At 40.0% G+C, this 12,652-nt stretch overlaps 1 protein-coding gene and 1 long non-coding RNA gene across 2 annotated transcripts in view; one reads left to right on the plus strand and one right to left on the minus strand.

The window, feature by feature from the left end:
• nxph1 (neurexophilin 1) overlaps positions 1-2,080 on the plus strand; it is a 222,571-nt gene extending 220,491 nt beyond the window's left edge. Inside the window, exon 2 of the mRNA XM_034160856.1 lies at positions 1,134-2,080. Coding sequence (XP_034016747.1) covers positions 1,134-1,889 — 756 coding nt within the window. The 3' untranslated portion in view covers positions 1,890-2,080. The remainder of the gene's footprint in view (positions 1-1,133) is intronic.
• On the minus strand, positions 1,967-10,020 carry LOC117501891. Its single transcript, XR_004558116.1, has 3 exons — positions 10,006-10,020; positions 8,185-8,203; positions 1,967-2,104 (listed from the first exon to the last, which is right to left on the minus strand). It is a non-coding gene; the product is annotated as an uncharacterized LOC117501891 (long non-coding RNA).
• Between the last annotated feature and the right edge of the window lie 2,632 nt (positions 10,021-12,652).

The following is a 12,652-nucleotide window of genomic DNA, read 5'->3' on the forward strand; positions in this document are numbered from 1 at the left end:
ACCAAGTGCATTAACCACTTGGCCACCACCCCTGCTTTCCCCAATATACTAATGACCTTTTAAAATTTCATATAATTAGCCACCTCAGACAAATTGCCGGATGCCCTGCTGAAGTGACTGCAGCTCTGAAATTTGTCTCGATCCTGGAGATTTGAGGCCTGACACTCCCCAGCAGCTGGTCAAACTGCTCTCTGCGGTCATCATGAAACTGGAGCGCTTTCACAAGTCGAAATTCCCTGAGTTGTTCCCTTGACCTTGGGGTCTCATGCATCCACAGTCTCTTTGGTTTTACTGATTGTCTTCTTCTTCTCAGCGGAATGAATGCTAAAGCTCCTGAAGCAAATCCATGATGGCGATTGTTCAGGTTGTTCACCAGACCCTCGAAAAGTCAGATTGTGATGTAGAAGTATCCACCTCCTCTGCGTGCTGTTGCCGCATCCAAGGCATCAAAATGATCTACCAACACGTTCAATGTGAAAGACCCGTAATTAGGATGGCTTAAATGTAGAGGACAAATTTTGTTGTGTGTATGAAATACAGTATGTACAATGACAATAAAGGCTATATTAGATTATTATTAGTATACAAAGGCATTTGACTATCTTGTTCATAAACATCATCATCAGGACTTTTCCTTTTGATGACACTGACAGGTTCACTGGCATAAATACTTCATTTTGAGTCAAAAACTAAGCATTTTGAGCAACATTTGCAGGTTATCCACTATACTGCACTAATTGTTTTGAAAAATGCACAAATTGTTGTGCAAATCTTAATGATGATTTAAGAAATGCATAAAAGCAACAGAGAAAAATGCAATTCCCATTAATTGCTGTTAATTCCCATAGAAAGTTTGCAACTTGGGATATTGCAAGATGTTAAAAAAAAAATTCAGAGAACCATTTGCAGACACACTCACCGACTGAACGACTGAGTGACTCAGTGACTGAATGATGCCATTCATTTCATGGTTGTCGGTCTATTCACCGGGGAAAATGACACTTTTATGAAACAAATGCTTTTCTTTTTTGCATTTTTAATGTGCTCTTTTGCTATGAACTCCAGCCATGTGCTGACAGAACACAACTGATTATTGCTCTCTCTCTCTGTCTCTCTCTGTGTGTGTTCTTCAGGTTACAAGTGCCCACAGCTCAAAATCTGACATTGTTAAGTCCGGAAGTCCCAAATCTATGCTTAAGCATATATGGACAGAAAACGTAAAGGACATGTCCATCAGCAGGCTGCTGTCACAGACTCTGCATGGCAAAGAGAACAGCACAGCCTTGGACCTACGCTATGATACTCCAGAGCCATACTCTGAGCAGGACCTGTGGGACTGGCTGAGGAACTCTACAGATCTGCAAGACTCAAGGCCACGGGCCAAACGGCGGCCCATGGTCAAGACAGGGAAGTTCAAAAAGATGTTTGGCTGGGGGGACTTCCACTCCAACATCAAGACGGTCAAACTGAACCTTTTGATCACTGGTAAGATTGTGGATCATGGCAATGGCACCTTCAGTGTCTACTTCCGCCACAACTCCACAGGCCAGGGTAACGTGTCTGTAAGTTTGGTTCCTCCCACCAAGATAGTGGAGTTTGATGTGGCGGCACAGCAGTCTGTCATTGATGCTAAGGACTCAAAGTCCTTCAACTGCCGCATAGAGTATGAAAAGGTAGAGAAGGGTGCTAAGAACACACTCTGCAACTTTGATCCATCCAAGACCTGCTACCAGGAGCAGACCCAGAGCCACGTCTCCTGGCTATGCTCCAAACCTTTCAAAGTCATCTGCATCTTCATCTCTTTCTACAGCACCGACTACAAACTTGTGCAGAAAGTGTGTCCAGACTACAACTACCACAGTGACACTCCCTATTTCCCCTCTGGCTGATAGCACAATGCTGCACAGTGGACGTTTGCAGTGCAGTCTGGGGCTTCAGCCGACTGCAGACGAAAGTGTTCTGTCCTTAAACATATCTAGAGTGTCAGGCAAACCAACTGATTCCCCCAGTCAGTGTTTAACAATTCAGAATTTTTCAAACAGGTCAGTTCATGTTAAGTATTCATAGAGGTGATGTGTAGCTCTGTGGTATCATTAATCATGGCCTTTTTCAATTTAGTTCTCACTTTAATTTGTATCCTTTTGAACCATGTGCAGACAACAGGGGCTTGTCGGTCTTTTCATGGTTATCTCAACCCTTTGTTTTTGAAAACTGACACTTTCTGTTAAACGGAATATTACTATGGTTTCCTTTTATGACAAATACAGTGTATTAACTCTCTGGACTCCAGTGTGTGAATGCATTAACTCTTTGGTTTCCAGTGTGTGAGTGCATTAACCCTCTGGTTTGCAGTGTGTGAGTGCATTAACTCTCTGGTTTCCAGTGTGTAAATGCATTAACTCTCTGGATTCCAGCATGTGAATGCAATAGCTCTCTGGTTTCCAGCGTGTGAATGAATTCACTCTGGTTCCCAGTGTGTGAATGAATTAACTCTCTGCATTCCAGTGTGTGAAGGAATTAACTCCCTGGATTCCAGTGTGAATGCATTCACTCTCTGGATTCCAGTGTGAATGCATTAATTCTCTGGATTCCAGCATGTGAATGCATTAACTCTTTGGCTTCCAGTGTGTGAATGCACTGATTCTCTGGATACCAGCATGTGAATGCATTAACTCTCTGGTTTCCATTGTGTGAATGAATTCACTCTCTGGTCTCCAGTGTGTGTATGAATTAACTCTCTGGTCTCCAGTGTGTGACGGAACTAACTCTCTGGATTCCAGTGTGAATGCATTCACTCTCTGTATTCCAGCGTGTGAACTGTTTTCCCCACAAGTACTATTTATGGTCCACAGTTTGACCTGCTTAACCAGAAAACATTCATTTCTAATTAAAATTACAAATAAAAAAGATCTCAGATATTTTATGTTTACCACACGGTAACTGTGGAAGACAGAAAAATGGATTCAGATGTGATGCTTTTAAGTACTTGAGGTGATCTGCTCTGCACATACGCTGACACACCGTCAGTTGCCGGATGTCAGTGTCACTAACATGAGTTTGGTGTGTGAGTCAACGTTACACTGTTCACTGGGTTGTAGGTGGGGAAAGGAGCTTTCTCATGCTGACTAATATATAAAATGTAATGTAATGAATTCTATATCTTAGAGCCTAATTTGTGTGAATGGTTTGTATTGTAAATAGTTGATCCCACTCGAGCTGCTTCTTGTACATGACTCCATGACTGGTGTGTTTTCCCTTTTCAAATTAAGTCCTCTTGTTCACTCCATTTATGCTCGTTCTTGGTTGCTCTGACAAAAGAAAAAACATGTTGCTGCCGTAGATGTGGATTTCATGAAATCAGCAATCTTGTACAGAAGATATAAAACTGAAAAAATATATATTAAAAATATGAAGTGAAATTTTCTTTCTGGGGATTGGGGTTGTAGATATGAATTAAAGAATACAGTACATTTTATTGATTTTACTGTGTGGCTTCTTTGAGTCTTTGGATCTTTTTTTTTTTTTTTTTTTACCACATTATTAATTATTTTAACCACAACACAGACTATTTCTGGATTGCTGTTCTTTGCTCAGAGCACCGATAATTTTTTTACATGTGGAAATAAATGACAAAATTTTAATGTTTAACCAAAACTTCAAAAAGCAAAAATCCGAAAGACTTGATTTTCACCACAAACTGAATGGAAATTGTTGAACATGGAGGGAACATTCAGTAGCACTCTGACTAAACTGTATGTTAAAACTAATCAAAATGCATGAAAAAAAAAGACAGAATAAAAGAACATCTATTCAACAGTTGTGACTGACCATTCTGAAGACACTTGCAGTAGGGAGCGGTGTCATTTCAAAAAAATTGGAAATCTATAAATGTTTGCATGGAATATGGAAATATACACGGAATAAACCATAGCAGGATACATTTTGGGTCATTTGGTTCCAAAAACCCATATAGACGGAGCCAGTGAAGATATCGGGTTCAAAAATCACCAAAAATATCGACGGAAATGTCATATCTTGAGAACCGCTGCACCTAGAGACTTGAGAACATCAGTTGAGTATAATCATCACATGTAAACAATGACATGGCCACAATAAACTAATTATAAGCAACAGAGTGGTTTTCTACATCAACAGCACATATACGACACACGTGTTACTTGAAATTTTCAAACGCTCCATCCATATGGGCTTTTCGAACCAGTTGACCCAAAATTTATCCTGCTATGGTTTATTCCGTGTATATTTCCATATTCCATGCAAACATTTATAGATTTCCAAATTTTTTTGAAATAACACCCCTCCCTACTTGTAGGACCAAATCTTTCACCCTCCACAAAGTGTTATTTGGAGTTTCTAGCTGAAGCAGTTCTAGTTTTAACCCAAATTATTTAATTTATGTGCACCTACTGGTGTATTGTCTGAAAGGAAGGTGGAGCCAGGTACTGTGCTGGTGCATTGGCTACAGAAAAAAAAATGTGTGTGGAGTAGGCATTTCTGAAAAACTGAGTGACTGTGCAAGAAGGAGATGAGTAAGGGAAGCCAACAAAAAAAACAGACAACCCAAAAGCTTGTGACTGTGATTGGAGAAATTGTGCACAGTGCATGTTTGCATTTTTGGCCTCGGCCTCAGCCTCCTTTAGCAGTAATGGTACTTGTAATAAGTGTAGCTTATTTGTAGCTTTGGAGGCCAGGCTGGGCGAATTGGAGACTCGGCTCTGCACCGTGGAAAATTTTACAGCTAGTCCTGTAGTCGGTGCGGACCAAGGTAGCTTAGCCGCGGTTAGTTTCCCTCTGGCAGATCCTGAGCAGCCGGGAAAGCAGGCCGACTGGGTGACTGTGAGGAGGAAGCGTAGTTCTAAACAGAAGCCCCGTGTACACCGCCAACCCATTCACATTTCTAACCGTTTTTCCCCACTCGACGACACACCCGCCGAGGATCAAACTCTGGTTATTCGCGACTCTGTTTTGAGAAATGTGAAGTTAGCGACACCAGCAACCATAGTCAATTGTCTTCCAGGGGCCAGAGCAGGCGACAGCTTAAAGCAGATAACCCGTAAGTTGGAGAGGAAATGGCGTCTCACTAATTTAGAAGATCTTCACTTAGCCTGGAAAAAGAGTCTGTTGCTCTATAAAAAAGCCCTCCGTAAAGCTAGGACATCTTACTACTCATCACTAATTGAAGAAAATAAGAACAACCCCAGGTTTCTTTTCAGCACTGTAGCCAGGCTGACAAAGAGTCAGAGCTCTATTGAGCCGAGTATTCCTTTAACTTTAACTAGTAATGACTTCATGACTTTCTTTGCTAATAAAATTTTAACTATTAGAGAAAAAATTACTCATAACCATCCCAAAGACGTATCGTTATCCTTGGCTGCTTTCAGTGATGCCGGTATTTGGTTAGACTCTTTCTCTCCGATTGTTCTGTCTGAGTTATTTTCATTAGTTACTTCATCCAAACCATCAACATGTCTATTAGACCCCATTGCTGCTCAAGGAAGCCCTACCATTAATTAATGCTTCGATCTTAAATATGATCAATCTATCTTTATTAGTTGGCTATGTACCACAGGTTTTTAAGGTGGCAGTAATTAAACCATTACTTAAAAAGCCATCACTTGACCCAGCTATCTTAGCTAATTATAGGCCAATCTCCAACCTTCCTTTTCTCTCAAAAATTCTTGAAAGGGTAGTTGTAAAACAGCTAACTGATCATCTGCAGAGGAATGGTCTATTTGAAGAGTTTCAGTCAGGTTTTAGAATTCATCATAGTACAGAAACAGCATTAGTGAAGGTTACAAATGATCTTCTTATGGCCTCAGACAGTGGACTCATCTCTGTGCTTGTTCTGTTAGACCTCAGTGCTGCTTTTGATACTGTTGACCATAAAATTTTATTACAGAGATTAGAGCATGCCATAGGTATTAAAGGCACTGCGCTGCGGTGGTTTGAATCATATTTATCTAATAAATTACAATTTGTTCATGTAAATGGGGAATCTTCTTCACAGACTAAGGTTAATTATGGAGTTCCACAAGGTTCTGTGCTAGGACCAATTTTATTCACTTTATACATGCTTCCCTTAGGCAGTATTATTAGATGGCATTGCTTAAATTTTCATTGTTACGCAGATGATACACAGCTTTATCTATCCATGAAGCCAGAGGACACACACCAATTAGCTAAACTGCAGGATTGTCTTACAGACATAAAGACATGGATGACCTCTAATTTCCTGCTTTTAAACTCAGATAAAACTGAAGTTATTGTACTTGGCCCCACAAATCTTAGAAACATGGTGTCTAACCAGATCCTTACTCTGGATGGCATTACCCTGACCTCTAGTAATACTGTGAGAAATCTTGGAGTCATTTTTGATCAGGATATGTCATTCAAAGCGCATATTAAACAAATATGTGGGACTGCTTTTTTGCATTTATGCAATATCTCTAAAATTAGAAAGGTCTTGTCTCAGAGTGATGCTGAAAAACTAATTCATGCATTTATTTCCTCTAGGCTGGACTATTGTTGGAGACGGCTTATGGTAGAGAAATGAACATTCAATACACGAGCAACAGCTCTGGTTGACATTCCTGCTGTCAGCATGCCAATTGCACGCTCCCTCAAATCTTGCGACATCTGTGGCTTTGTGCTGTGTGATAAAACTGCACCTTTCAGAGTGGCCTTTTATTGTGGGCAGTCTAAGGCACACCTGTGCACTAATCATGGTGTCTAATCAGCATCTTGATATGGCACACCTGTGAGGTGGGATGGATTATCTCAGCAAAGGAGAAGTGCTCACTATCACAGATTTAGACTGGTTTGTGAACAATATTTGAGAGAAATGGTGATATTGTGTATGTGGAAAAAGTTTTAGATCTTTGAGTTCATCTCATACAAAATAAGAGCAAAACCAAAAGTGTTGCGTTTATATTTTTGTTGAGTGTACATACATACATACATACATACAATAAAATTTCAGGTTCAGGTGATCTTTGGTTACAGTTGTACAGAGACCATAAAACAAAAATACAACACAACAGAATATTATTTAGTAATGCTTTGAATGAATACATAAAAAAAATGTATAAAGATACAACAGACATGATGATGATGATGATGATGATAAAACTGATGATCACCACTTTTACTGAATCTGGAGTGGTTTAGTCAACCTTGTTTTTCCGGTCAAAAGTGACCCCTATAGGAAATGAATGGGTATCCAGATTATGTTCATCCATCAGATGCGAAAACATCTCCATACACACCACCCAACACACACACACACACACACACACACACACACACACACACACACACACACACACCACACACACACACACACACACACACACACACACACACACACACACACACACACACACACACACACAGACAGACAGACATGAACCACACATTTCAGATTGAATAATGTCTTTTGTGGGTACAGATGTCTTTCTTGTGCTTATGTGCTGATCCTCACACATGAACCACCTTCCTTCACACAGACTAGACACATGTCTGTAAATCCGTCTTTCCCATGGTTTTGTGAAAACGGTACACAACATCTCACGTGGATGACATCAATTCCGGCTTCCAACTCTTTATACCAGAGTCCACTGAGGGAATTGTACTGGAGATGACAAACCTGGAGGGGAGGTGTGTGTTTGGGAACACCTGGAGAGAATCAGACCTGTTAGACCTCCAAGCCTACATAGGTCTGTGGATTCTAGCAGGAGTATATCGCTCAAATGCCAATTGTGCATACATTCCCATGGATACATGTGCACACAAACACATAAAAAAAAGCACACACAACTTCATGTTGAGGAGTTTGGTCTCTGAATTTCCATTTCTTTTTTTTTTTACATTGCATGTTCATTTTGGAAAACATTTTCAATGCCTATTTGTATTTTCACTGCAATTATTCATGTGAAGCAGGACTCTGAGACACTGTGCACTGCTAAAAAATAAAAAGTGTGACATAAAAAAAATTGGTGGTGATTAATGGCTTTTGTGTTCATTTAAGAGCAATTAAAACAGACCAGTCAGATTTGACCAGGCAAAATAAAGTAAGGAGAGGGGCGTGAACACGGCAGGAGGGTTAATTAAATTGTGACATTGAATCCGCTGCACTTCTGTGTGTTTCTACCTCACTTTTTTTACTGATTGTTGTTATTTTTATCTATCTATCTAAGTGTCTAAATTCCATTTAACTGAGTTTCATTGAGTTTTTAGTTGTGCATTATTCAGGTTCTCAGTGTTTTAAATGTGCTTTAGAAATAGATTGATGTGATTCAATTTTCGATTTCAATTTATAAAAGCGTCAACTCACGACAGTATCGCCCCAAGGCACTTCACAGAAACAGTTCAAAAACCATTTAAAATTAATTAAAAACAACAAATAAAAAAACTTAATTAAAAGATAAAAAAATAAAATTTAAGAAGAATTAAAAACAAAAGAATAAAATTTAAAAAGGATGCAACGCTCTAACCATAGCACTGATGAAACAGATATGTCTTCAGTCTTGACATGAATGTCTCCGCAGTATCAGACTTCTTATTGAAAGTGGGAGACCATTCCATAGCACTGAGGCACAATACTGAGTCTCTCAAAAATTCTTGAAAGGGTAGTTGTAAAACAGCTAACTGATCATCTGCAGAGGAATGGTCTATTTGAAGAGTTTCAGTCAGGTTTTAGAATTCATCATAGTACAGAAACAGCATTAGTGAAGGTTACAAATGATCTTCTTATGGCCTCAGACAGTGGACTCATCTCTGTGCTTGTTCTGTTAGACCTCAGTGCTGCTTTTGATACTGTTGACCATAAAATTTTATTACAGAGATTAGAGCATGCCATAGGTATTAAAGGCACTGCGCTGCGGTGGTTTGAATCATATTTATCTAATAGATTGCAATTTGTTCATGTAAATGGGGAATCTTCTTCACAGACTAAGGTTAATTATGGAGTTCCACAAGGTTCTGTGCTAGGACCAATTTTATTCACTTTATACATGCTTCCCTTAGGCAGTATTATTAGACGGCATTGCTTAAATTTTCATTGTTACGCAGATGATACCCAGCTTTATCTATCCATGAAGCCAGAGGACACACACCAATTAGCTAAACTGCAGGATTGTCTTACAGACATAAAGACATGGATGACCTCTAATTTCCTGCTTTTAAACTCAGATAAAACTGAAGTTATTGTACTTGGCCCCACAAATCTTAGAAACATGGTGTCTAACCAGATCCTTACTCTGGATGGCATTACCCTGACCTCTAGTAATACTGTGAGAAATCTTGGAGTCATTTTTGATCAGGATATGTCATTCAAAACGCATATTAAACAAATATGTAGGACTGCTTTTTTGCATTTACGCAATATCTCTAAAATTAGAAAGGTCTTGTCTCAGAGTGATGCTGAAAAACTAATTCATGCATTTATTTCCTCTAGGCTGGACTATTGTAATTCATTATTATCAGGTTGTCCTAAAAGTTCTCTGAAAAGCCTTCAGCTAATTCAAAATGCTGCAGCTAGAGTACTAACGGGGACTAGAAGGAGAGAGCATATCTCACCCATATTGGCCTCTCTTCATTGGCTTCCTGTTAATTCTAGAATAGAATTTAAAATTCTTCTTCTTACTTATAAGGTTTTGAATAATCAGGTCCCATCTTATCTTAGGGACCTCATAGTACCATATCACCCCAATAGAGCGCTTCGCTCTCAGACTGCAGGCTTACTTGTAGTTCCTAGGGTTTGTAAGAGTAGAATGGGAGGCAGAGCCTTCAGCTTTCAGGCTCCTCTCCTGTGGAACCAGCTCCCAATTCAGATCAGGGAGACAGACACCCTCTCTACTTTTAAGATTAGGCTTAAAACTTTCCTTTTTGCTAAAGCTTATAGTTAGGGCTGGATCAGGTGACCCTGATCCATCCCTTAGTTATGCTGCTATAGACTTAGACTGCTGGGGGGTTCCCATGATGCACTGAGTGTTTCTTTCTCTTTTTACTCTGTATGCACCACTCTGCATTTAATCATTAGTGATTGATCTCTGCTCCCCTCCACAGCATGTCTTTTTCCTGGTTCTCTCCCTCAGCCCCAACCAGTCCCAGCAGAAGACTGCCCCTCCCTGAGCCTGGTTCTGCTGGAGGTTTCTTCCTGTTAAAAGGGAGTATTTCCTTCCCACTGTCGCCAAGTGCTTGCTCACAGGGGGCCGTTTTGACCGTTGGGGTTTTTACGTAATTATTGTATGGCCTTGCCTTACAATATAAAGCGCCTTGGGGCAACTGTTTGTTGTGATTTGGCGCTATATAAATAAAATTGATTGATTGATTGATTGATTTTGCATCACCTGTTATATTGCTTCGTGATCAAGTAGTATAGAGGAGGATTTCCTTAAAAAGAAGACCTGTGTGACACTGTCATATGACCTCTGTGTGACTTCATTGTATACATTACAAAGTCATACCCACTAATCAATCACAAATATTTTGTTGAGAAATATGGTTGCTGAGATACACTGTTTAAGAAAAGGTGTTTTCTGTGATCTTGATGCATTAACTCTCTGGTTTCCAGCATGTGAATGCAACAGAATGCAATCGAGACATGCAGGGATACTAATCCTCTGTGGATACACCTAAGTATGTAAGAGAGATCAAGATGTTTTATACAGAACAAAACATAATTGATAAGTAATTTAAACAGCACTTATCAAACATAAAAAAAAAAAAAAAAAAATCACAAAGAACTTCATAAGAAACACACTCACTCATCTTCAACCACTTAGTCCAATTAAGGGTCATGGGGGCTGGAGCCTATCCCAGCAGTCATAGGGCGTGAGGCCCTGGAGAGGATGCCAGTCCGTCTCAGGGCCACATACAGACAAACACATTCACATCCGTACGCACACCTACGGACAATTTAAAGTTTCCAATCCACCTAACCTGCGTGTCTTTGGATATGGGAAGAAGTCGGAGCACCTGGAGAAAACCCACGCAAACACGAAGAGAACACACAGACTCCACACAGGAAGGCCACAGGTGGGAATCAAACCCATGACCTTCTCACTGTGAAGAGACATGCTAAAAGCATGTCTATAAAATTATGGAGTGTGGCATGTAAAGACAGAAGAAGAGTGTTCGACTACCTGAAATGCAACAAGTTATAAAATAAGTGTTCAGGCAACCTCTGCTCTGATGATGTCAGGACCCGGGAAGAACAATCAGGTTTCAGCAGCTTGGCGATGTATTGGGAAGCTTGTACTTATAGGGTCCTAAAAGCTCAATTTATTTTATTGATACAGCACCAAATCACAACAAAGCGGCCTCAAGGTGCTTCACACAAGTAAGGTCTAACCTTACCAATCCCGTGATGTTGATAATTGATAAGATAAGATATCATGTTGATAAGATAATTATAGTGGGCGATTTTAACATCCACACAGATGCTGAGAATGACAGCCTCAACACTGCATTTAATCTATTATTAGACTCTATTGGCTTTGCTCAAAAAGTAAATGAGTCCACCCACCACTTTAATCATATCTTAGATCTTGTTCTGACTTATGGTATGGAAATAGAAGACTTAACAGTATTCCCTGAAAACTCCCTTCTGTCTGATCATTTCTTAATAACATTTACATTTACTCTGATGGACTACCCAGCAGTGGGGAATAAGTTTCATTACACTAGAAGTCTTTCAGAAAGCGCTGTAACTAGGTTTAAGGATATGATTCCTTCTTTATGTTCTCTAATCAATCAATCAATCAATTTTTTTTTAATGCCATATACCAACATAGTGCAGAGTAGCTACCTAAACTCTGTAAGTGAGATAGAGTATCTCATCAATAGTTTTACATCCTCATTGAAGACAACTTTGGATGCTGTAGCTCCTCTAAAAAAGAGAGCTTTAAATCAATCAATCAATCAATCAACTTTTTTTCTTATATAGCGCCAAATCACAACAAACAGTTGCCCCAAGGCGCTCCATACTGTAAGGCAAGGCCATACAATAATTATGAAAAACCCCAACGGTCAAAACGACCCCCTATGAGCAAGCACTTGGCCACAGTGGGAAGGAAAAACTCCCTTTTAACAGGAAGAAACCTCCAGCAGAACCAGGCTCAGGGAGGGGCAGTCTTCTGCTGAGACTGGTTGGGGCTGAGGGAAAGAACCAGGAAAAAGACATGCCGAGAAGGGGGGCAGAGATCGATCACTAATGATTAAATGCAGAGTGATGCATACGGAGCAAAAAGAGAAAGAAACAGTGCATCATGGGAACCCCCCCACAGTCTACGTCTAAAGCAACATAACCAAGGGATGGTCCAGGGTCACCCGATCCAGCCCTAACTATAAGCCTTAGCGAAAAGGAAAGTTTTAAGCCTAATCTTAAAAGTAGAGAGGGTATCTGTCTCCCTGATCTGAATTGGGAGCTGGTTCCACAGGAGAGGAGCCTGAAAGCTGAAGGCTCTGCCTCCCATTCTACTCTTACAAACCCTAGGAACTACAAGTAAGCCCGCAGTCTGAGAGCGAAGCGCTCTAATGGGGTAATATGGTACTACGAGGTCCCTAAGATAAGATGGGACCTGATTATTCAAAACCTTATAAGTAAGAAGAAGAATTTTAAATTCTATTC

The sequence above is a fragment of the Thalassophryne amazonica genome, chromosome 20 (genome assembly GCF_902500255.1).
Source record: "Thalassophryne amazonica chromosome 20, fThaAma1.1, whole genome shotgun sequence".
Lineage (NCBI taxonomy): Eukaryota > Metazoa > Chordata > Actinopteri > Batrachoidiformes > Batrachoididae > Thalassophryne > Thalassophryne amazonica.